Consider the following 24,905-nt stretch of genomic DNA (forward strand, 5'->3'; position numbering starts at 1 on the left):
ATCTAAAGACATTGTGACCTGAGAAATAAAATGGGATGATTCTGGTTGGATTCATGTGTGACCCTTTTTCTTTTTCTTTTTCTTTTCAACAGGAGACAGAACGGGAGAGTCACAGTGAGCGTAACAGATCTCAGTTACGTGGCCAGCAGACGCAACAAAGAAGGATAGGTGAGAAACACTTCTGACTTCTCTTCATGCTACACACACTTCCATACATGTTTAGCCTTGCCACACTTTTGGATCTGCAGAAACAGAACATCTTTTATATACTGTAAAAACCAGGTTTCTGTAGGCGCCAACACTGACCACCTCTGTTGCATGTGCCTGCATACATCCGCCTTGATGCAATTTCCTCTTCGCTGCCTGTTAAAATAGTCAGCCAAAGGAGGCTTTCTCCTGCGGTGGTGGTCAGGAGGTCATATTAGTTCAGGCTCTTCAAGCACCTTCATTTAACATTATTAAGTGTTTGGAGACAACTCTCAGCCATAGGCTTAATGACTTTGACTTCTTAAGTGTGCGGTAATTTCATTAAGCGCTCTGTTAGCCCAACCATCAATAAAGTGGTATGAATGCGAGCTTTCAGGAGGGAATGAATGTGCTACGTTCTCTTAAAACTTAGCAGGCACAGAGCTCGCCATGAACAGCTTGTAAAACGTCAAAAGTGCTTTGTTGAAGTCGTAAATGTCGTTACAAAACTACCTATAGCTTGTCCAGTTTAAGGACAGATGTCCTCACAAAATCCCCCACAATCCTCTCATATAGGACACTAAATTTAACTTTGATCTTCTTTGGCTGAAGATGAAAGTGTTTTTCTTCCTTTGTTTAAGCCCGAGCCTGGCTGACCTGCACTTGGCCTGAGGCTGACAGCCATAATAGTTCTGTTCTGTGTGGCCTGGTCTGCCCTGCACTTGACACCAAGTGCCCTTCTCATGGATGTGGGTTTGGGTGGTGGGGCTATGGGAAGCAACAGAGAGGGAAGCCCAACAGCCACACCTCAGCTATATTAAGCTGATACCAGAACAAAACTATGGCCTAGATGTGACTTGACGTGGCGGAGAAACTTCCGCCACTGTTCCTGATTTATCCCTGCCTTACAATTTAAACCAGGGTGAAGCTCGGGCCAACCAAAAGAGACCACCATAGAAAAGCAAAAGAAGGAAGGCGCGTTTTAAAGTGGAAGCCAATCAACAAAGACACAGACGTTTGCGGTTGGGAAAGGACGGTGTAGCCAGGGTGGGCCGCTGGTTCTGTTCAGCAGAGTGGAAGTGGCAGAAAATAAGAGCTTTACTTAGACGATCAGTGGCAGGTTCTCTTTGGTCTTTGGATGTAGCACAAACGCATACCTCTACCTCGCAGACACACTAGCTTATATTTACATACTTCACCTCAATGACCATGTGTCCAGATGTACAGCTGAAACTGTAGCTGTTAAGGCTGTGATTTAGGAAATGAAATGTTTGCTGAGCCTCGAGTTCACAAAAGAGAGGAACTTACTCAACTTCAAGTTTTAACTAATGCCAATTTCACACAGAAGTCATGTGAAGGTCTTAACACAAGAGCATTTTGTGTATTTCCATCAACTAGACGACTCATCCTCTATATCACATCACTGCCGATCACACAAGACCTTGGTCTGCAACTGTAGCACCATAAGTGTATATATCTGGTCTAGAGCTACTATTCACATCCTGTTAGGGCTGCAGCTAATGATTATTTTCCTTTTCCGATTATTCTGCAGATACTTTTTCACAATTGATGAATTATTTTGTCTGTAAAACGTCTAAAATATTGTTAAAAAAAAAAAAAGAAATCATCACAGAGCCTCACTAAACACCAGGCTCAAAGTACATTTTTTCTTTTGTCAAACCAACAGTCCAAAACATAAAGACTCCTCATGTACTGTCATAAATGACAAAGAAAAGCAGCAAATCCTTACATTTAAGAAGCTGGAACCAGTAAATGTTGGACAATTTTTGGACGATTAATGGATCTTTTGATCGACTAATTTATTAATCAATTAATCATTGAGGCTCTTCATCCAACACTGTGATCATTTTATAGTAACAGTAAATGTACCCTAGAGGACCGTCTTCTACCTGTTGCGATCACCAAGCTGTCATGAACCCATGCTAACGCCGGTCATCAGCAGGCGAGGCAGAGTCTGTAAACCTGTGTTGACCTGCTCACAGGGAGGACATACATGAGCTCTCCTCAGGTCACTGCTTCAGTGAGAAAGAAGTATAAAGACAACCCTCACTTGGCCTTTTTTTTTGTTTGTGCTCTATATATTGACTGGCAGCAGAGTGCACAAGCTGCTTTTGTAGCTATTTCAGAGAAAAATGGCAAGCCTCTCATTACCCAGGAGCAGTGGGGATTTTCCCAGAAATCACTACACAATGGACATTGCAGCATCCCGATGGCAAAAACATGAACAATAACGTGAGGGTTGTAGAAGAAGCAGCGTGTTTTTGGCTCTCACTTCAGCTACAGTTGAGCAGTAATTGAGTTTGGGTTGAGTGCATCATTGGATATAGACACTGCTGTTTAGTGGACCATCCAGTGTCACATGCGTGATTTTATTGTCCTAATTGTGTGTCACAATCACGTGCTCTATTCAGACCGTGTTACATAATCATCTGGTCTGTTTAATCAACAACTTGCTGCCTTAAATAAATCGATTGTAAGCGGTTTAGGGAGCATCTTTTTTCGGGAGGTGTTACGCAACAAAAGCTGTCACAATTGATTCCGTCTCATCCGAAAGTTAAGAGAGATCGCTGCGGCTGCCGTTCAGACTGGAGTCTCTCTTTGATTTGGTTTGTAAATGACAGGCACGCATACTTGGTGAACCCCATTTGGTTGCAGAGTTGGTGCAAACGCAGGTCACACAGAAGTGTTTTCATGCCTTGGTGTGTACATGGGATGTGGGAATCTGATACGCTCTCGGTTTTCTCTGTTTTCTTTATCTTGCGGTACGTACACAACCTCAGATATTCCATCACTAGAAGCACCGCGGGGTGTTAGAGGTAGAGACCATCACAGGGGGAGGATGTGGGCACCGCTGTGTTGTTTGGAGTGTGGTTTCCTGAGGAGAGAGGGAGCATTGAAGGACAGAGGGGAGGGGAAGTACTTGTCCTAGTCTCCATTTCACCCCCGCTTCCTCCCCGACTTCTCCTACTTGCATACCACCTATAGTTATGCCACATGCTCCCTCTCTTTAGCTTTGACCACTCCTTCTCTTTTACGCACATCCACCATCACAATCTCGCAGATCTTGCTCAGGAACTAGGCTAGTCTGGAGGAAATGCCTACATCCCCTCAAGTCTCCACGTGCCTCCTTTGTGATCCCGAGCGATACTTTCTGGCCCGGCCTTTCATGGGGCCCCGGAGCCGCAGAAGTATTTCATTTCCATCAGTTCAATCTCAAACTTCACCACCTACTGCTTCCTTCGCTCACACAATAACTCTCTTTACTTTAGTTTCATGATGTGAGAGGACGAATTGCATGAAAGTCAGAAAAGCTTTTATTGCTCATTTTTCATTCTTGTTTTCTGTTTCAGGCTCCAATTCAGGCATGGTGTTGGTTCTGGATCACATGGTGAAGGATGACAGCTCTGGACCTCCGCTGATCCAGCCCCAGAGAGAGGCTGTGACCACAGAGCCTGAGCTGGTCCTGTCTCATCGTCAAAGGTCCGACTCTTCAGCTTCAGACCGCAGTGTCACCTCTGTGCTGTCCAGGTCCAATCTGGATTCTGTGGCCTCAGAGAAGAGTCTGGGCTCAGTCTTCAGAGCCCGGCTGGACTCTGGAGCCTCAGACAGGAGCCAGAGTCCTTCCCAGCGTGGTCGGCTAGACTCTGGGGCATCAGAGCGGAGCGTCAGCTCCCAGTCCTACGTCAGACAGAGACTGGGCTCAGATGTCTCAGACTCTGGTGGCAGACCCCGCTTTGGCTCTGGGGCTTCAGACAGCGTCGGCCTTTTGTCAAGGAAACGGACGGACTCAGGGACATCTGACCGGAGTGTGAGTATGTCCTCTGAGGAGAGGGGTCCAGCCGAGGAGGTGGAGGTAGCCATGAGTGGTTCAGCTTACAGCACAGATTCAGAACCTGAGGGCAGAAGCGGAGGTGGAGCTGACCAGGACCACATCATTGACCAGGACCAGCCTGATGGTGCCGTTTTATCTCGGAAGGAACCTGCAAATGGCCTGCTCAACGGCAGCGCCAAGGGAAAAATCGACTACCTGAAACAAAAGGTAGAGTATACAGTCCTGGTCAGATGGATGCTTGTTGTCTTTGAGTCTGGAACGTACGGACAGGTGACAAATTAAAGGAAAACCCTGAATAAAAGAGTGAAGAAACTTAACAAAGGCAGCTTCGTTACAGGGAAGTCAATCAAACAAAAACAGGGACACGTCCCTCCAGGGAGCTGAAATGAAAAGGAGCATCTCAGATATTTCCTTCAGACCTTTTTTCTAACTATTTTAATAATAAAGAAACTTTTAGGATTTCTATTATTTTAACCACAAAAACAGATGAATACATGTGATTTCAGTTGGACTTCCTGGACTCCTGTCACAGCTTTGTCCACCGTCATTGTCAAAACACCACATGAGGGAATATCTTATTAAAGACACCTCTCATTGTATTTCCTTATAGTTGTCACCTGTCTGTATCTCAGAACAGTTACAGCCAGCTGACACAGTGTTTACCATGGCTACACCACTAGAGTGGGGTGTTGAGCTACACAGCTCGTGTGCACCAACAGTCCAAGCTCTCCATTTCTTTCTTTCCATTTGATTATTATTATCTGTGACAAGAAAGCCCGACCCTCCATTCTTCAGTGACACCCAGGTCCCATCGGCATCCATAAACACGTCACGCTGAGCTCATATTAGGTGCTGTTTAACTTCTGTTACTTGGCTACACAAATAAACTGTGCACCTGATTGTCTCTGCTTCACCTCAGCGGCGTGTCACCCTCACCTGCTGTCAGAGAGGGATAGGCAGCGTTACGGGCCAGAGGTTCTGTCTCTCCTCATCCCACAGTGCAGAGAACACACAGAGCTGCTGTTTCGGCACCGACTTTTAACTGTTAAGCAACGTTTACCATCTTGGGGGCTCAGGTCACCATGACGCCATCGTGTCGCTCCTCTAAATGTGTTTACCCAAGGCCGGCCCCGGACTTCTTTTATTGTTCCCTTCAATATACGCTCATGCTCGGTCTCCTGAGAGTAATGTAAACACTCTGGGGCCCATCATGGCCCCGCTGCCAAAAAAAGAACAGAGGCCCAGTGCTTCACTCCAAACACAAACGTTACATAATGAAAACACCACCGTTTGATTCTGTATTTAGGATTATGTAGGACCGTGTGTCTGTGTGTCACCACTGCCATCCAGGCACATTGTATGTCAACCCTTAATCCCCTTTACTCCGTCTACTGATTATTATTTTTCTGATTGTCATGTTTCTTGTTTTTTTTCCCCTTCTTAGATAACCAATAACAGCGATCTGCCCCTCACTCATGGCAAAGCAAAGGATTCTGGTAAGAGACAAGTCCAACACTTCATCGTTCAAGACATTTATCAAGGAAATAATCCAAACATAAGAGGATTTGCTGCATCTCTGTCTTTTTAATCTTTGTTTATTCAATATGTTTGGCTTCAGTACTGCTGATTGGATAGACTTTAATATGCCTAGTCTGGAAAATGGTGACCTTTCAAGTTGTTTTTGAGATTCAATAGACTAAATGATAAAGCCTGACAGATATATTGATTGGCTGAATCATCGGTTGATATTGGCCTATCTCAGATCTATCGGTATCAGTGTGTATGTTGTCTATATCGGTGTATATGAAAACATTTTAGTTTCAAAGAACAGTGCAGAAAATGTTGCTTGGGGTGATTCACAAATATTAGGTTATGAGCAAAGTTAATTTTTGTGTTTGATTTTAGGGATTTAGGGATCACTGCAAAAAAATGTGTGAATGTCAGCTGATTTTTTTACTCCCTAATATTGTTATCAGCCCCAAAAACTGCATATTGTTCGGGCTCCACTGTAAAAAGTAATCAGCAGACTAACTGATGGACTGCTCATTACATTTGTCATCATCATTACATCAGAGGAAGTGCGTTATAATCTCACACCAGCTGTGTTATATCTTGTAAGACTTCCAGTATATGGAGCCATTAGTATGACCATATAGAGCCACTCACAGGAGAGAAGACATGTTTTAATACACACCATTTGTGACTGTGCTCTTCGCTGTGTCCACTGTACTGTAAACTGTGGTTTTCCTCCCAAGCAGCACATCCTTTTTTCCTTTTGTGAGGATGACCTCAGTGAATATCTTCTCCTCTAATCACTAGTGTTCTTTTCCGTCGGGCCCGAGCCAAATCATGGGCTTTGTACACATTATCTGACAGTATTAAGGATCAGGGAGAGAATAAAAAAATATCCATGTGTGGAAGAAACATGTCCTGAAAAGTCCACAGAATAGGAAGTGAAAGACGGTGAAACGGGGGAGGTTAAGTCAAGCAAAACAAAGAGGCTGGAACAAAACCTAGAGAGAAGTGGAAAAGAGGAGTGGGATTTGTCGAGGGCTTTTGATGTGGAGGAGGAGAAGATGAGAGCAGGAGACTATAGTGTGCTAAATTCGTCCTGAATAGTGGAACGGGTCAAGGCTCTGTGTCTCTGCTGTGTTGAGTTTGAGTGTTTTTTTCAACTCCCCTCCTGTTATATGTATTTACAGCACCTGAGAAGAAAGCTGTCGTTTTGGAACAATTCAACCGCACCAACTCTGTGCGTGATCGGATGCGCAAGTTCGCAGAGCCCAGTCAGAACCCAAATGTCCCAGCTGTAAAGAAAGCTCCTCTGAGGAATGGGACCACCTCTGGCGGCAGCAGCAGCGGCAGCGGCCAGACGAATCACTCCAGAGCTACTGAGCTGTTTACACACACAGCAGCATCCCTCAGCACATCTGGAGACAGGCCAGCGAGGCCCCAAGGAGACTCCTCCACGTCTCACACCTCTGCCGCATCCCAGAGTCACGCCATATCTCAAACAAGAGGTGTGGCTAACAAACCTCTGTCTTCAGCCGGCCAATGGCAAAACTCCATGGGTGGGACGAGGCATCCAGCTGAAAAAGATGTGCACGCCTCCAGTAACTCAAAGGAAGACAGGACCCCAGGGAGAGCAGCTGGACAGCAGGTCACCCAGGGAGAGGAAGACCCGGACATGAAGACTTTCCTCACCATCGAGATCAAGGATGGCCGCGCCGCCACCTCCTCTACGTCCTCTCAGAGGGGAAACATCGTACCCATCACCAACATGGCCCCACGCATCAACACCAATGCTATGGGGCAGAGAGCAGGTAGGAACATCAATCTTACAGCAACAACGCTCAGACTCTAGCTCAGTAAATTAACTTGCTTATAATGATACGTGACTTTTCAAAGTATTCGTTCAGGAACATCTGTTATTTTGTCTGTTTATCCTCCTGATGCACAATGCTTTTTAGGTAGAACTTGATTATATTATCCTTTATAGCTCTCTCTTTAGATGTGATACAGTATGCAAAGCTACAACCAACTGTGTTTCAATCTGTATGAATCTTAACTTAGCAACTAGATATCTTTCCTTGCTAATATCAACACAATGGAATCCAAGTCGCTGTGGGAGGAGACGGCACCAAGGATTCGGTCATGAGTGGGATGATGACAATGGTTTTTGTGAAGATAAACAAGCAAAGCACATGGATGAGTGGGGATAGATGTTAGAGCTGAATATGAAGCAGCACGGTTGTACTGAAGGGTATTTGTTATAGAGTGGGCACGTTGCTGGAGTGCGGAGGGGGGTGAGGTCAGGAGTAGCAGAGAGTATATTGAGACAATGGAAAGAACAAGTGGCTGTTTCAGGCCAGACTGAATAGTAATACTGTCACAGTGCAAGTGAAGTCCACACAGTGAGGCGTTTTGTTTGTCATGCGCTGTTGATATTCTCTGACCTCCTGTTGGCTAAAACGACACACACTGACTTTCATCATTCATTTGGACATGCATCAAAATGAAAAAGATGTGCCAGATGCTGAGAAGTTTTAACGACATCATGAACAGGTGTTCAACGCGTGCCTGTCTGAATACTGGCCCTGAAGCTCCACGCAGCACTTTAAGATATGCTGTTTCAGTGGAAGGACACAGCAAGTGAGGAAGACATATATCACAACAAGACTTAGTGAACACGAGAAACGATGAGGTAGAGTAGAGGACAAGTAGAGAGATGACAGGAAATGAGGGGCCCGCGGGCTGGACATGAACCAGGGATGATGCAGTTCATGGTCAACACCTTGAGCTCGAGGCCATCAGTGAGCCATGCAGAAAATGAAAAAATAAGAAAATAAAGAGACGGTTTTCCCTGTTTTCTAAGTAGTCGGTGTGCAGCAGATGAAAACATGGTTGCACACAGGAAATGAATGCATGGATCAGTATCAGATTTTTCGTAAATTATTGAATCTTCATGTCAACTTTTAAGTACTACAGTTTAGAGAGAGACATACTTACAAAAATGCGAGTTTCTAATATTGTCAGATCATTAATAGGCATGGTTAGCAGTGGGCTTGTCTCCTACAAACATAGTGTTTCCTGTAATGTAATGTACATACAGTACCAGCAGAGATTCATTAATTGCCTGAAACATAAACATAAATAGCAGGAATCTCTTTTCGTTTCAGAAGCAAAGCTGCTACAGCTGCTCTTACGGTCTGTCCAAACAAGATGTCTTAAGTTTCAGCTCTTCGCAGCAACCGGGACCTCCAACCCAAACAGTTTATTTAAGACTCAAGCCGGACCTATGCAATTACAGCCTCCTCACCTCTTACAACCAATCCCCCGCCCTCAGCAGACATTGGCAGCCCCACTGGGCTCCTTCACGAGGGTCATAAGGTTTCTTTTCAGCTCAATTTGCCTTAATGACTTTGGGCTCCTTTTTTGGGAACCTGCCCGTCTCCTGCTGACTGAAGGCAGACTGAGATCGTGTCTCTGATTTCTCTTAAAAGCACCTAAGAATGTTAAATGTACACTGTGCTGCGCTGGTGTGCATCAATCCTGTATTTTATGATATAGCTTTCGTGCGTGCGTGCGTGTGCTGACTCTTTCAGGAGAATGTAGAGGACTGTTTATGTTAAAGGTGCCGTCATCTACATGTTCTCACTTGTCTTATTAGACATGAGTCTGTTGTTTATGACACCGTGGCAGCTTATGCAACTGACTGATGGCTACCGCCAGCACTGTGCAGGAACGTGCACACGTCTCAACTGTATACATGCATGTGGGGGCTAGGACAGATTGGTCTTGTTCAGCCATAACTGTGGACTTTAAATGTTTTATACTGGAAAAACATATAAATTTCTGTATTTGCTATGTATTTTTCAGAGCTGACCCTTGGCCTCAGAGCGACACCGTTCAAGGTCCCCTCATCCAGCTTCTCCTCCGGATCTTCCATCAAGGTACAGTCCGTCTTTGCAAATTCATTACTGGGAAATCATCACAACATTGAGGCTCCACAGAATCCCGACAAACTCTGTCAAACATGAATTAAAACACTTTCCCATTTCCTTCCAATTAAAGATGAACATTTTGTTGTCATGCACTATTTCAGTCCCAACTCACTTAATTGAATTCCACTCTGTTTTCCCTGCATTCCTATCACCACAATCACCTATAAAGGCCTGAAAAGCAAGTGAGCCGGGACAGTGAAAGACAGACAGAGTGTGAGAAAAGGAGGGAGAGGAGGGAAGAACAGTGTTTATCAAACACAGAGTGGGTAGCCAGTCACATCTGTCCTTGTAGGGTATGTAAAGGAGAGCGAGGGAGAGGGAGGTGCTCGGGGCATTCCTTGTTTTCTCTCGTCGGGCCGTGCCCACTGCGACTCATCAGGGAAATGTTTCCTAAATCACACCTGTCTGTCTTCATCCAGCTCCTTGTAAAACACATGTTGACACAAGCTCTTCATCGCATCTTTTGCAAGATGCAACTCCCTCTCTCTCTCTCTCTCTCTCCAAATTTGTGCAGCTGAAAGTGGTCAGAGCTGTTTAGTGACAGCGGAGAAGTGACTGCTGTCAGAATGAGCAGGGAGTACAAATGAGTGACCTCTGGGGTTAAGGAAGAGCTGCTAAACTCCCATTTGCTTCATTCCTTATCCTCCTTTCTCCACCATGAAAGGAAGTGTCCTCATGAATGGAAAGTGGGGGATTGAGAGGGTGAGGAGAGAAGAAGCGGTGTCCGGTGTACTTTTTTAATGACTCCTTATTCCAGCCCCTTGTGTCGAGCGCAGCAGTAATCTGGTTGTGGAACCAGGGAGCTTGTTAATGAGAGCTGGGAGGCGGCTCCACAAGGCTGCAGGGTAGATTTAAGGTGTTGGAATGAGACTGTCTCCATCAGTTAGGCCCTTGTTGAGACACACAAACACAGCGGCGCGTACGAACTAAGACACCGCAGCAGAGTCTTGCGTATGGAAAAGGGGATTTTGCAGGAAGAGGACAGATTCTGCAGATGAGGTTTATACCTGTCTGAGCGGAGTGCTACTGCGACAACGTGCAGGTAACGTCATAAAATTTGCTTTTTTTCCATGTTAAATGGTTCATTTACCTTCAGGATCTCTTATTGTTTCCAGCAGAACAGAATGGACTCATTTGTTTTATTAGTTAAACCTTAAATTGTGACCATCCTACTTAGTCTGTGATTCATAACGGTTTGGGACGAGGCTTAAGCCACAGGCCTTAACACTGGCTGCAAAATGTAACGCACCAGACGTTACGGCATGCTCGCACCACCGGGCTGTGGCGGCTGTCGCACGCTGACAGGCTGATATTTCACCTGCTTCTGCCGGATTTGCTGAAGTTTGACCATACAAACACTGAGCATGAGGCTTTGTTTACACGTGGCATTTGAATGCGTTTCCAAAGAGGCGTTGAAACCACTTGCGACTGGATCTAATGCATAATGTGAAGACTTTTCTATAGGCAACATATTAGTTACTGTTTACTGTATATCTAAAATCTGACATCTCTAACCTTAGATAAAATGTTCCTTCCTTCATAAATTAAGTGTAAATGGTGAAATCAGTTGAAACAGGGTGTTGGCAGACAAGAGGAACATGCACCGAAGCAGACGGGCTGGTACTGCTCTGCTGCATCAAACTGACTTTACAAGGAAAGAAACGCAACAACCCTCAAATTTGTTCATTTTTTAAAAGGGAGTCTGTGGATACTGACAGTGTTCACAAACATCTGCTGAGATAAGCAGCAGATAAGAGACCCCAAACATGTAATTTGCATTACAGTGAACCAGACAGATATCAGTTGAGTTGGTGGCCCTTCAGTGTAGTCCAGGACACATTTGCATACACACTAAACGGGCTCTCAGTGATCGGATCTCAATGCCTCCTCGATGCGTCTGTTTGTACCTCTACTTACATTAGAGCTGAACAGCTAAACGGGACCAGACTGACTTGGCTAACGAGATTGTTGCAACAGCAGCAGACACAGTTGATTAGCATCAGCCAGGGGGACGCAGCCTGGTTACCTTCAGACTGATCCAGAGACCACCTGTTCTCCGACTCTCCTTGGTTTAGTCAAAGATTAAGGCTGTGTGAGCGGAGAAGACACCTCAGGGGAGGCTTCATATTAAAGTGGCCTTGTGTTCATTTTAGCAAGAAGGGTGTGTGGATATCGAGGCAATATGCAGTGTAGCATGAGTTTTAATAAGCTCTTCCTGTTTAGTGTTGCTGATTGTTGTTTATTGACCACAGTGGTTCCTGTCTGGGACTCTGATCTGTTTGGGTGGTCCTGGCTTCTCCTCGGCGGTCTAACTTGAACGTGCACAACCTCCACTATTTCCTTAGTGGTATTTTTTTAATTCCAATAAAACATGTTGGTGCTGATCGCATCAGCTCTTGCGGTGGATTGAGTATAAATTACAACCCATTTTAAGAATCAACGGAGAGAAACATTCTTAGCTGAAATAAACAATGGAAAGACTTTAAAACAATAAAGGACTAATGTGAGTAAAAGAGATGGAGCTGCTTCTTTTTGTTTATTATAAAAGCAAGACGGAGATTAAGTTAATGGTAAGGTCAAGACGCTTGCAGTATTTCAGAGTTTATTTCAGACAGGTGAGCCCAGCAGCTGATTATTGATGTCTCCTGCTCCGAGTGATCACAGCTGCTCTCGCTCGTCTCAGCTGTCCGTTCATGCCGATCACTGCGCTCGGCCTTGAAAAACAAACATAAATAATGCCTTCGTTTTATTACGAGGGTGATGACAGGACAGTCAGTCAGTTCCTCTTGTCGTAGAGATTACCACTACCAAGCTCTGGGTCACGTTGTTAAAGCGCTGCTGCGTGAACGTGGACACGCAGGCCCACAGTCAGTGTCACACAGAGAAGAGAAGGACCCCATTGTAAACACACTGCTGATGACACATACTGGTTACCCAACCAGCTCACATGTGTCACAGATTGAAGCCAATGTGTTTTATTCCTGATGTTTTATTGCAGGCTGAGAGACGTGTTTTCCCTCTTTGCTATGTTGGTTCTTCTTCAGACTGAATCACTACATTGCTTTATTTCTGAGCGCTGTTGGACGCCGCTCAACACAGTTTTTGGAAACTCTTGTAAATAGCATTGGAGGGTTTTCAACAGCCGCAGACACTGTCCCATATAATTTAATCCAGCTACTATATTAGAAAATTGTTGCTAGTCTTTTTATTTGTCTTGCTCCTTGTCTTTCATGCTTTACCCTGGCTAAAGTGCTTTAGTGCTTTGATGCATGGTAGGACTAGGGCCATGTCCTTCATGGGTTTTGACCCACTTTCCCTGCTGCCTGTCACATTTCGCTCCACTCTCCCTGGAGGCCAGATTCTTCCTGGGAACTGTTTTGCTTACCGATAAATCCCTGGAGATGCCACTGTTGCCCTTTGCTCTACCAAATTATTATGATCTTAGATGAGTTATCTGTTTCTTTGTTTTGAGAGATACACACATTGATTTAAACATTTAAGGTTAAAGTAAATACAGTGAAGTCTTCTGCTTAAGATCTGTTTAATGTTTGTGACGCACTGACAATCATCAATAATCTCAGGTTCGTCACATTTCGTCATGTGCAGCCTCATGCTTCTATTCAGTCTGCATTTAGAAATACAGTATGTACAGTACGATTTCTCTGCAATATGCCAATAGATCTTTAGTCGGCATTTACTTGAGCATCTATGAGCAACGTACCCGCCGCAGACTTCTGTCAGCACTCTTGGGGAGCTCTTAATTTAACACAAAAGCACTTGAAGCATCCAAACGAGCCGCAGCTGGGACCCTGCTGCTTTGCCAGTAAGCCTAAAACCAAATCTTGGGAGGGCCAAGATGTCCTTCCCAACATCCTTGCCCAGAACCGTGGAGAACTGTGCCCTGTCATGGCCCCCCCAACACTTTGTCCTTCATGGACTGATCTTCCCTCTGGAGGTCTGCCTTGAATCACAGCCATACAACTCAACTGACCTGATTAGTCATGACTCGGCTGCATTCGGTCAGAAAGCAATTTGAAGGGGAGAGAGCGCTAATGTATAACTCTACTCAGTCCAGGCCTAGAGCCACATCTAAACCCTCGCTGCCCGCCAGGCGAGGTGTGAAGGACAAGGGCTCTAAATAAAAGGAGAGTTGAAAGAGGGAGGGGTGAGTTTTCTGAATTGTTGCCCCTACCGTACCCCTCCAGCCTCCACCAGTGCCCCAGGACTGACTGACTCAATGGAATAATGGCTTGGCTGGAGATAAATAGACATGTCCACGGCACCTGGAAAAACGGGGGTGGGGCTACTGCTGCCCGGGAAACGGGATTCCTCGCATGCTCATTGGCTGTCAGGGTGTTGGCCGGTGAAGAGGGGCAATGTGCGGGGGTATAAAGAGCGTGCATTGTTTTGGGAAGTCTCTGCAGACAGAGTGACCGAGAAGGCCACAACCGGTTGATTTCTCTGAGCCTACTCTCCAAGTTTTTGGGATATAAAAGTGGATTTAATCTAAAAGGACTTTGGCCAGTGTAACATTGAGTGGGACTGGTCTGGCCATGCCTGGAGTGAACTTGGACTTCCTCCCAGCCTCAGAGGCTCCAGAGGCTTTGGGCAGCCCAGATAGTGCTTGCGCCGAGTCTGGTCTGGAGGAGGTGATTGGCGATCTGCTTGCTCAGGAGGAGGAGGTAGAGGATGAAGACGAGCAGTTTTGCAAGAGCAAATTCGAATTAACGTTACGGTGTGCAGTCGGAGAGATGCACAGTGACCTGCAGGCCTTTGGGAAGCGAGTGGATGCCCGTCTGGAGGAGGCAGCAGCTCAGGTGGCTCCTCTGGCCGAGGCCTTCGCCAGGATGCAGGAGGAGAATGTGAGGCTGAGGATTCAGCAGGAAAAGCTGGTGAGGCAAGTGGAGGTGCTGTGCCAGGTAATGGGGCTACCTGATCCTTTACTACATGAGCACCCCAGCGAGGAAAGCTCACCTTCAATCCCATGTGAAACAGAAACTTCATCTAACGATCCTCCAACTTCATACAGTGATCCTCCAACTTCATGCAGTGATCCTCCAGACTGCACACCGCAGGACCCTGTGCCTGAAGCACCACTTGATACTTTATCCTGCACTCCCCCAGATTCTCCATCCAGTCCACCCCAGGATGCTTCTGCTGGCCCTGTTTCAAGTGCACCCCAGGAAGTTATATCATGCACCCAGGACTCAGACTCTGCATCCGCTGAGACAAGCACACCTCAGAAACCGGAGCCTTCACCCGTCCCTCATCCGCCCACCTTTGCAACCCGCCGCTCCCTCTCTGCTCCCTCTTTGATGGCAAACATTTGTGACAACAGCATGGTACTGCTCTCTGTTAACGGTTCTGATCATGACCTCTTTTTAATCTACATAAACTGCTTGAAGAATGGGAATGTCTTTCGTCCCAATGTTGACAGTACCTGTGGATCAGCTGGCCATGAGCTTTTATGCGACATGCCAGCGACACGGTGTTCTGCTAACGTACTCGCTGACCTGCTGTTCCATCCCTCTAAGCTCTCCATTGGTTTTAATCTGACATTTATGTTCTCACTTCATTTTTAAACAAGCTTGACCATCTCAGCTGTCAGTCAGTTTTGACAGATTGTGTTTATGTGGAAGACTTCACTGCAATCTGTCACGGAGGTATTCCAGTCCTCTAACACCATTTGTTTCCGATCGTGTCCTGGCTAGCGCTCGTGTGTGTGTGTGTGTGTGTGTGTGTGTGTGTGTGTGTGTGTCTGCATGCAAGTGTCCTGCTGAGTGGAGACACTTCCTGGTGGAGGAAAGAGTGACCACGTTTTAACGGTAACCGGGTCCCTGGCCTTAAGTTACATAAAAGCATCCATAATGTTCACTTTGGCAGGAACATGAACTCTTTCAAGAAGGTTTTACTGTACTGGCTTCAGTACAAGAACAACATTTAAGGTCTCACATTCCCGTTATACAGATCGATGCACAGTTTCATGTCTGTCAGGATAACAACCATGGCCTTTAGCCTTGTTTGCTTTGTGTACTCTTGAGATCCCATAATAGTCCCTGTGTTTGTGTGTGCACTGATGACGTTTTGAGGGATATGGAGTATTTGCGGCATTATCTTCAGTTATTCAACCAGCCAGAGTTCATATTCCTGTCTAATCCTGCAAAGACAGCTGGTTCTGCCAATCAGCTGCTCTCGTAACAGATGATTGAGATAATGAGGGGTCACCTTATCTGCGCTTTTGTACTATAATGGTTATTTATAATTCTGCTGTAGAGACTGTTTTACAAGTGAAAGAGAGAAACTAAACAAAAAGATCGTTTTTATGCCACAGTGACTCATGCTGATGAGTAAGTAGACTGAAGCTGAATTAAACATGACTCGAGCACTGGGGTTATCTAGGATTTTCTCACCCCACACGCATTCCCCCATGGCCTGACTCGGAGCCCTTGTTTGGCTGAGTTGTGTCCCAAAACATTCCTCGTCGGTCAAGTGGCTCTCAGTCCAGTTTGTCCCGTGTCCAGAAAACTCTTAAAACCAGTGACCACCCCTGATCACTCAGCGCTGTGGCTGTGCTGGGCATTGTCCCTCCCTGGTGAGACCTGGACCCGCAGGGAGAAGGGCCGGGCAGCTGTGGATAGAGACGGGGCCAGCTGTCTGAGCTATAACTGGACCAGGACTCGGTTACAACAAAAGCATTACAGCCACAGCTAGAACCCATAGGCTGCCACAGGCATTCAGTGCCATTTAAGAGGTGTTTTCTGTAGATTTATGTTCACTCAGAATGTGCTGGTAGCTCGCCAGGTTTACCTTAATGACCTATAGTGTGCTTACGGTGCTCTGCCTCCTCCTCAGCATGCTTTTTCTCTCTACACTCCTTCTTTGGCGCACTCTCCAGGAAGGATGGCTTTGGATGTTTTCCCCTCAAAGTTTATATCTGCTAATGCATTGTTCCCATCTGCCAGCTATACTGGTGTACCTTACCTGTCACATAAACTCTTAGTTCGCAGCAGCTCAGTATCATTTAGACACTCAGTGTGTCAGTCACACTCCATGAACCACGTTAACAGTAACTTGGCAGAGTTGCTCTCGCTCTCATGTGCTTACTGTCACCCTCTCCAGCCTGGCTGCAGGGAAGAGGGGATGGAAGAAATGATGAGATATGGTTAGTGGGCAGTCTTGGTACAAAAAGAGATTATTAGAGTGAGCGTACCTCACACACTCAGGCCTATTATGGCTGCAGTGTGTTTAACCACAGTCCTCTTGTGCTTATTACATCTGAGATGGCAGGAAGCTTCAGTTATGTTTCTTTAAACCCTCATCCTGGTTTCATAAGTGAACGACTTTAAACTTGAGCTCCAGATTTGAGGATTCTGCCTGCAGGAGTTCACATATCCACCTTAACGGGCACATTAACTCCAAACTCTATAATCTTATTATGTTATTAATGTAACTGTGTGTCCTTTTGCACGTCAGCGTGTACGTGCTCTTGCTCATGCCATGTTTGTTTGTGTTATGTGTCTCATGCAGATGGAAACAGAGCCTGTTGTGGCCTCTGAGCCGGTGTTTTCAGTTGGACCGTCCGTTCAGGTCCCGTGTCAAGTCCCAGCCATCCCTAACGGCTCCAGCACTCAGGCCAAACCCGACGAGCGCTCCGGAAAAATGACCGCCGAACAGCTGGCTGCCATCGAGGATGAGGAGCTCCTTGACAAAATGGTACTTCACACCCAAGTTATAATTCTGGGTGATTTAGATTCAGTAGCACCGCTTTGTTGTAACAAACAGATCAGCTTCAGTCATTCAGAACATTTGTGTATTCACAGTAAATCTCCCCAGCTATGCGAGGGTATATTTGGAGAAGGTACAGCCGAGCGTTGTGTGTGTGTGCACAACGCTATGCAAGAACTGCATGCATAAATAGAGCCGTGCCACTTTGGCCTTTTTGTTAGGAACAACCTCTCATTGTTTCCATTTGTGTGTTTTTCTTTCCTGCCACAGCTCGATGAGTCAAAAGACTTTGAGGAGAGGAAGATGATCCGTGCAGCCATGAGAGACCTTCGCAAGAAAAAGAGAGGTAACGACAACCACATGAAAGTTTACGCTCCATTAATTTATTCATCGTGACTGCGCTCTTCCTTTCTTTAAACACACTACCTCATTATAATCAAGCCTAATGATTCTTAATGCACAATGGACTGTGCTTCTTTCTCCTTATTATCAGTATTTTCTCTGGCTATTCTTTACAAATTTTAAATAAACTTGCAATTTCCACATTATCTCTATCCACTCTGCCCTCAGAGGTCATGCTGGGATGTACTCAAGAGGAAATAGGTAGGACAGGTTGGTGTGCAGTGTGCATTAACAGCTGATACTTGCCTGCGTTTGTGTTTTTGTGTGCACCATCCTGTCATTGACAAACTACACTACAACAGTTTATCTCTGTGTGGGATGATGAAGGACATGTTGACAGTTTTGTTGATGTGCATGAATCCTGTTCTGTTTTTTATGTCAGTGTTGCACAGTCACCCAGAATAAATCTAGCCTATTCTGCTTTGCAGTGAGCACTCACCATATGGTTTCACCAGGTGTCGTGTTGCATTGAGCCGACAGTTTAACCCTTTTAATTGGATTCCCAGAAAAATGTGTGAAAGTTCAGTGCACTGAGTGGCATCGAGCATGCAAAGGGTCCAAGAGTGCCCTTAATGCCCTGATGTCTGCAGATACAGCCAAAAATATCAGACAGAACGAAATAGTGAGTTTAAGAATAGATGTCTAAGATTAATGCTGCACAGTATGTTTAAATACATGTACACACTCGGATAAAAGCTGTGCACGTGTTAAGGTATCAGTATTCTGGACATTGCTGCACTTGGCACAGCCTTCCACAGGGGATGATCAGAGTGTGTTTGCTCACTTTGATCTGTGATGTTTGTGCAGTATGTATTACTTGACAGCTCTGGCCCGGCGGTGAGCCTCCCACCTGCGGGTGTTTGTGCGTTCAGAGGAATTTTACGGTACTGTGGAAAGAACGCTGAAATGTATCGCCTCAAATTTGGAAGCCCTGTTTTAATCCGTCTTTGTGGCAGTCAGATGAGGTGCTGGCAGTTTGTTTAGGACCTCTTGTCCTCCTCCTCCTCCTCTTTTTCCACTGACATCATCTCTCCACTTTCTCCATCTCCTCTCCTCTCCCTCGGCATCTTTCTCCTCCTCTCCACCTCAGACCAAAGAGAAAAGGAGCGCGAGACCCGTCTGCAGGAGCTCCGGCAGCAGAGAGAAGAGCGAGCACAGAAGGGTCGCCCGGGGGTCGGAGCAGGAGAGGTGGTGATGAGGAAGGTGGAGAAGTCAGCAGATGGCTCCAGCCTCAGCCAAGTCACCAAGACAGACCGCTTCGCCCAGTCTGGTACTTTTTGCATTCCTTAACCTTCTATAAACCTTTCCTGAACCTGTATTTAATCACTGAAGTCAACAAAAAAAACCTTTATTTACTGTGACTTCTTACTTTACAACTGCAAAACACAGAAGGCACCCTGGGAGGGAAAAAAGGGAAAGACAGGGTAGCAAATTATAATGAACAGCAAACAGTAAAAGCGGATGGAAAACAAATGAAATGTCCCATATATAAATAATTTAATAAAGTGTGTATTTGTGTGTTTAGATGACGGGAGCAGATCATCACGCAGCACTGTCGTCGAGGCCAGTTATGTGCAGAAAACAGACAGTGAGTCATCACTTTATTTACCTCTCTGGTTCTGATTACAGTCTCAAGACCACTGGCGTTCATCTGTCTTTGTGTCTGTTTCAGGAGGAACAGTGCAGTCAAAATCATACAGCTTCTCCTCTTCAACGTCATCCTCCTCCAGCAAAAAAGTGGGCAGGTAGGTTCAGAAACATCAGCACGGTGGTGACACTAAGTGCAAAATCTCTGGCTAACTCGGCTCTGCATGTCCGTGCCTCAGTGTGTTCGATCGTGAGGACGACACGTCTTCTCGCGGCGGCGGTGGCGGGCTGGCTGCCGTGGAGCGAAGGCAGGCGGAGAGACGCAAGGAGCTGATGAGGGCTCAGACTCTGCCGAAGACCTCCGCCATGCAGGCTCGCAAAGCCATGATAGAGAAGCTGGAGAAGGAGGGAGGCGGGTAAGGATAAACAGAGACGTATTACTACCAAAGAAAGAAGAGGAACAGGTCAGAGTGTGTAAATATTAACAAATACCCTGACTTTTTTTTTTAGCCCTGGAAACCAGGCAGTCGCCAAGGTAAACAAGGTCCAGCGTTCCACCAGCTTTGGTGTACCCAACGCAAACTCCATCAAGCAGATGCTTCTCGACTGGTGCCGCGCCAAGACCCGCTCATATGAGGTAACCCACTGTGTGCTTAGTGCTCGTCTTTAATCTCAGCCGCTGAAGCTGTAGCTGTAGCTGATCACATTCTCCGACTCCGGGAATGTTTCCATCATTCATCTACCACTGCCTCTGTATTTACTCTGTTTGTCTTTTCCCATCAGCATGTGGACATTCAGAATTTTTCATCCAGCTGGAGTAACGGCATGGCATTCTGTGCCCTGGTGCATAATTTCTTCCCTGAATCGTTTGACTACAGCTCACTGAGCCCCAGCAACCGCAGGCAAAACTTTGAGGTGGCCTTCAGCACTGCAGAGTGAGTATGCATACGAAAACACCCAGTTTGTCCCAGTAACATGTCCACTAACCACATCAGTTCTTATTGTTGTTAAGTTTGGACTGCAAGAGTGACTTTGCTGGACAACGTCGACTGCAGTGAACCTTCTTTTTTTTAAGCTTGTGATGTGAAGACTGAGAGGAAACCAGCAGAAGAAGCTACCGCAGGCTTAGCTTTCCTCCGAAGCTTAAAGATGTAGACATTTTCTTCCATCCAATGCAGTCACAGATTCAACAATCCAAGCCAGTTTTTTGTGCTGCTCCCAGCTCAAGCCTTTACTACCTTTTCTCTCAGTCCTCTGTAAAACCCACTCCCCGCTTTTATTCAGTATTGCTCTTGAGTCTGAAGCGCAGAGACGGACCGAAAAACATGTGGAAGCTGCTCGACTGATGTCCCGGTGTTAACTATCCCTGTCTCTCCCAGGTGTATCGCACCTTCTCAAGGCTGAACGATCCTCCGTAACTGCCGCTACTCTAATTACTCCACCTCTAAATCTCCACTCTCTAACTGCTGTGACTCCCTCCGTCTGCTCTAAACCAGAGACCCGCCAGCAAACCCTCCCCAAACAACCACCAGGTTAAAAACAAACGGACAAGCTCCAATAATATCCCTCCTGATCTCCCTCCTCTCTTTTTTCCTTCTCTCCTTCTCATCCCACTTGCATCACACCATTCACACTTGTGATGCTCCCCACCCACCTGTGTGTGTATGTGTGTTCACATGCTCCCAGTAGGATAATGTCCATGCTGATGTTTTAATTATCTCCTCTCAACACCGGATTGTCACCCAACCACAGCCCCTTGTCTTTCCACCTTTGTGTTGCACCGTCACTCACTTCCCTCAGGCACCTCCTGACCCTCGCAGCATCTACGAATCCCAGCGCACACACTCACACACACCCCATCCACTGCACAAGTGTGTTTTTTTTAGAGTCACTATATTGTTGTATTGTGTTTTTTTTTGCAGAATCCTTGTTGTTTTTTTCACTGTCTTGAAGTAGCCGTATTGAAACGGTCCAAATTCTTCTCGTCTTAGTGCACAGGAAAAAAAACAACAACAAACAAAAAGGCTGAATGAGCATCACCCGACGCTCATTTGACATTTTGTTTTGTCTTATGTGTGTTTATGTGTGTGTGTTTGCCACACGCTGTACGTATCATGATGTTCATGAAGCATGTCGACTCATGGATATGTTTGTGATCACAGAGAATGTAATGTTATTGTTTCTTTTTGTGTCCTTTCTCTCCCCCTCTGTCTTTTCACCTTTAATCTTTTTCGTTTGGCTGCTCACTGCTGTTTTTTTGTTTGTTTTTTCTCCTCTTCCTTCCTCTCTTTCCCACACTTTGTCCACTGTCTCTGTCCTGTTCCTCCTCTCTTCTTCTTATCTTCTTATCTCGTCCTCTTCTTTGTTCCTTTGCCTTTCCTTCCTCTCCTCGTCCTCCCCCATCTCTCTCCTCCCCCTGCCGATTGCGGGAAACAGGAAACTAGTGGACTGTCCTCAGCTTCTGGATGTGGACGACATGGTGAAGATGCGTGAGCCGGATTGGAAGTGTGTGTATACGTACCTGCAGGAGTTCTACAGGGGTCTGGTGACGAAGGGCCTGGTTAAAACCAAAAACTCCTCCTAGAGTCGCACCCCACCTAAATCTGAACCCATGGTGAGAGAGGGAGGGGTTGATCCTACGACGGGACCTCACTTTGGTTCTGACAGACGTGTGTGTGTGTGTGTGTGTGTGTGTGTGTGTGTGTGTGTGTGTGTGTGCGCGTGTTTTAAGCAGCTGATAGGATTTACTGTATATCAAACACGGTGGTTTCGGAAAACTCCTTTAGTGGCTGCTTTTGGAGATTTGATCCTTCATGTTAATCTGAAGCTACTGAGATCCAAAGCACCAAACATGGTTTCTGTGTGTGTGCATGCGTGTGTGTTTCCATGTGTCCATTTTTGCATAGCCGAACTATGGCCCAGGCAGAGCGCCAGGACCATCTGCAGCTCAACACTTTAAAAGGAACCGCTGCATCACAATGTTTCAAACTGAGGACTTAAGAAACAAAGCAGAGAACAGAAAGGCCGTGTTGATGCCATATTGTCCACTGACTTTTTATCAAGTGTGACTTTAGACGTGTTTATGCACTCGGCTTGTAAAGCCTTTTAAAGGTGATACTGTAACAGTAAAGTGCTGAATGCTCCATGTCTACAGTTCCTTAAATGACAAAACAGGTTTTATGTTACTGACATTTAATTTTTGTCATGTGAGCAATGAGGCTGTGTGCTGTCCCTGATACTCCACTCTGTGTAGGATGAGTCAGAGGGTTTACAGTATGTGGAGATAATGCCACCCTGTGGTCACTCTCTGCACAGCTCAGATGTGAGCTCCTAAAACGCTGTATTTATTTATAGAGAGCTTTAAAAAAGTTTTCCATGTGATGGTTTCGAGAAAACAGAAGAAGTTATGGTGTGTGTAACACTAGCTGCTTTAAAGGGTCACTCCACAGTACTACTCCAAATGTTACAATGTAGTGTAAAGCCTTTTGTGGCTCCAGAGGAAGCTGCATGTAATCTGATAAAGAGATGCACTGTGGGTAATGTAGGCGCTAGGTATTAAAAGCACACCACTTGTCGAGCATTTCACTCCTATAACACTGTGGACAGTTTAAAAACAAATTATGTGATGCTACTATTTTCACATATGTAGTGGTACTCCCCAAGACCTGTAAACAAACGTTAATGTGTAAAATGATGATCTTGAGAAAGCACCTGATGGATGATTGAATATGAATCCGCTCCCTGGTCTTCTCCCATTCTGTGTGTTCCTCCTCCTTGTTCTCATACACACCGTCTGCCTCTTCCTCAGGACCTACGCCAACTGCATGCCTCTGCTGGAAGTGGAGGACATGATGATCATGGGTAACAAACCCGACTCCAAGTGCGTCTTCACCTACGTACAGTCTCTGGTAAACCACCTGCGCAGATACGAGATGTCCATGGGTCGGCCCTGTGACCTCTGACCTGTGCTCAGTGAAGCGTTCATTTCTCGACCTGGCACCAGTTCTGACCCGTCCCCCCAAGATCCATCTTCACCTGATGACCACCTCCACACGTACAGGCTGGGACACGGAGTTGCACATCTCTGGTGGACAAGTTGAGGATTGTGTGTATGTGTTCGGTGTGTGTGTGTGTGTGTGTGTTTGTGTATCAGTTTGCTTATTATCTTTGTTGGCAGTGGTGACGTGTATTCATTACTTCAGTTCTCCTCTGAACACACATCGTTAAACACAAAGTCCACCTTTCTCCAGCAACAGAGCGCCAAAGTTTTTATAAGACTACCTTTTTAAGCTTTAAAATTTTACATCTCTTTTTTTTTTCTTTTCTTTGTACTCAAACTCAGCTTTGTACCAGGTGATATTTAAAAATGCAGTGGCTGTGTCACTACGCAGAGAAACGAGAAATATTTTTATGGTATTTCCCCTTTTAAGTTATTTATACTTACATCTTCTCTGCTTCACTTTTGTGATTATTGTAATTTCCTGCCATTGCTGAGGAAGAAAAAATATACCCAACCTTTACGACGCATTATTTGGCTTTCATTTCGGTACTTTTTTCATTTTTTATCAAACTTGGGTTGCTTGAAGTATTTTAATTAAGTTATTCTCATAATGGTGTAATCAGTTAGTATGTTACTATGTAATACATGAGCACAGGGATGTTTTTCTGTTTCTTCATTGTTCAAATGGATGCGAGAGTTCAGCGCAGAGTGATCTCACCTTTCTGAACTCTCCAGTGCTACTGAGAACATGTTTCAGATATCTTTTCGACATTGTACCCCCCCACTGTATTACTGTATCGTCATAATGTTATTCTAACAGCAATAATGCTTGCAGTTCAGTACGTTTTTGCTGTGTACAAAAACGTCACAGAAATACTGCCGTCATCGCCCGGCGTCACTGCCTCGCCCTGCCAGACACACTCACACACAGCTCTCTTAGAGGGCTCCTTATTTATGCTTGAGTAGATGTTGTTTTTGAAATACATTTTTATTTTGTATTCTGTTAGTGTGTACATTATGCTTTTTAAAGTTTTGTTTAAAGTGAGTCCATAAGCTCAAGCTACCGGGATTGTTTTGTAAAACAAATTGGGGGTCACTCTCAGGACAAGTTAACAGGCCTGATGAAAGCCGGCTTTCTGTTTTTAAAGTTTATAAAAAATCAGGACTGAACATAACTGCCGATTTAATATTTTATGAGGTTAAGGAAAATTTTAAATGAAGATTTTTATTCAGCTTGTAAAATTTAAGGTTCCTTTTGAGAAGATCAGAGCTTATTTTGATGAAAATGATTTCTTAAAGCTGTTTTAGTAGATTTAGAGAAATGACTTTGCTGCCAACTGAAAAACGAAAACCTTCCACGAAGCAGTGAGTGATGTACATAAGAGCTTAAAACACATTAGAATTTCATGTTTCTGTGCACCACAGGTAAATGTGACTTCAAATTAAACCAATTTGAGAAATGAATGCGTTTGTGGGGGATTATTGCTCTGAATTGTCTCATGAAACACTTTTCCACAGCAGATTATTCACTTGGAGTGTCAAACATGCTTAAATTCATAATCTACCCGAGTCTGCAAAAATCTACATTTAGGAGTAAAAGGGACGCAAACCTGAGGACACGAATCAACACAAAGGAATCTGACCAAAG

The 24,905-nt window shown here is 45.3% G+C and overlaps 1 protein-coding gene across 1 annotated transcript in view; it reads left to right on the top strand.

The window, feature by feature from the left end:
• The window catches only part of smtnb (smoothelin b), a 48,848-nt gene extending 24,127 nt beyond the window's left edge, over positions 1 to 24,721 (top strand). Inside the window, 17 exon segments of the mRNA XM_073467003.1 lie at positions 93 to 168; positions 3,558 to 4,246; positions 5,484 to 5,535; positions 6,742 to 7,362; positions 9,419 to 9,492; positions 17,071 to 17,256; positions 17,539 to 17,614; positions 17,839 to 17,871; positions 18,761 to 18,940; positions 19,196 to 19,258; positions 19,343 to 19,415; positions 19,497 to 19,673; positions 19,768 to 19,894; positions 20,041 to 20,192; positions 21,694 to 21,826; positions 21,828 to 21,871; positions 23,066 to 24,721. Of these exon segments, the coding sequence (XP_073323104.1) occupies positions 93 to 168; positions 3,558 to 4,246; positions 5,484 to 5,535; positions 6,742 to 7,362; positions 9,419 to 9,492; positions 17,071 to 17,256; positions 17,539 to 17,614; positions 17,839 to 17,871; positions 18,761 to 18,940; positions 19,196 to 19,258; positions 19,343 to 19,415; positions 19,497 to 19,673; positions 19,768 to 19,894; positions 20,041 to 20,192; positions 21,694 to 21,826; positions 21,828 to 21,871; positions 23,066 to 23,219 (2,910 nt within the window). The 3' untranslated portion in view covers positions 23,220 to 24,721.
• The last annotated feature ends 184 nt before the right edge of the window (positions 24,722 to 24,905 follow it).

Source organism: Pagrus major, chromosome 5 (assembly GCF_040436345.1).
Source record: "Pagrus major chromosome 5, Pma_NU_1.0".
NCBI lineage: Eukaryota > Metazoa > Chordata > Actinopteri > Spariformes > Sparidae > Pagrus > Pagrus major.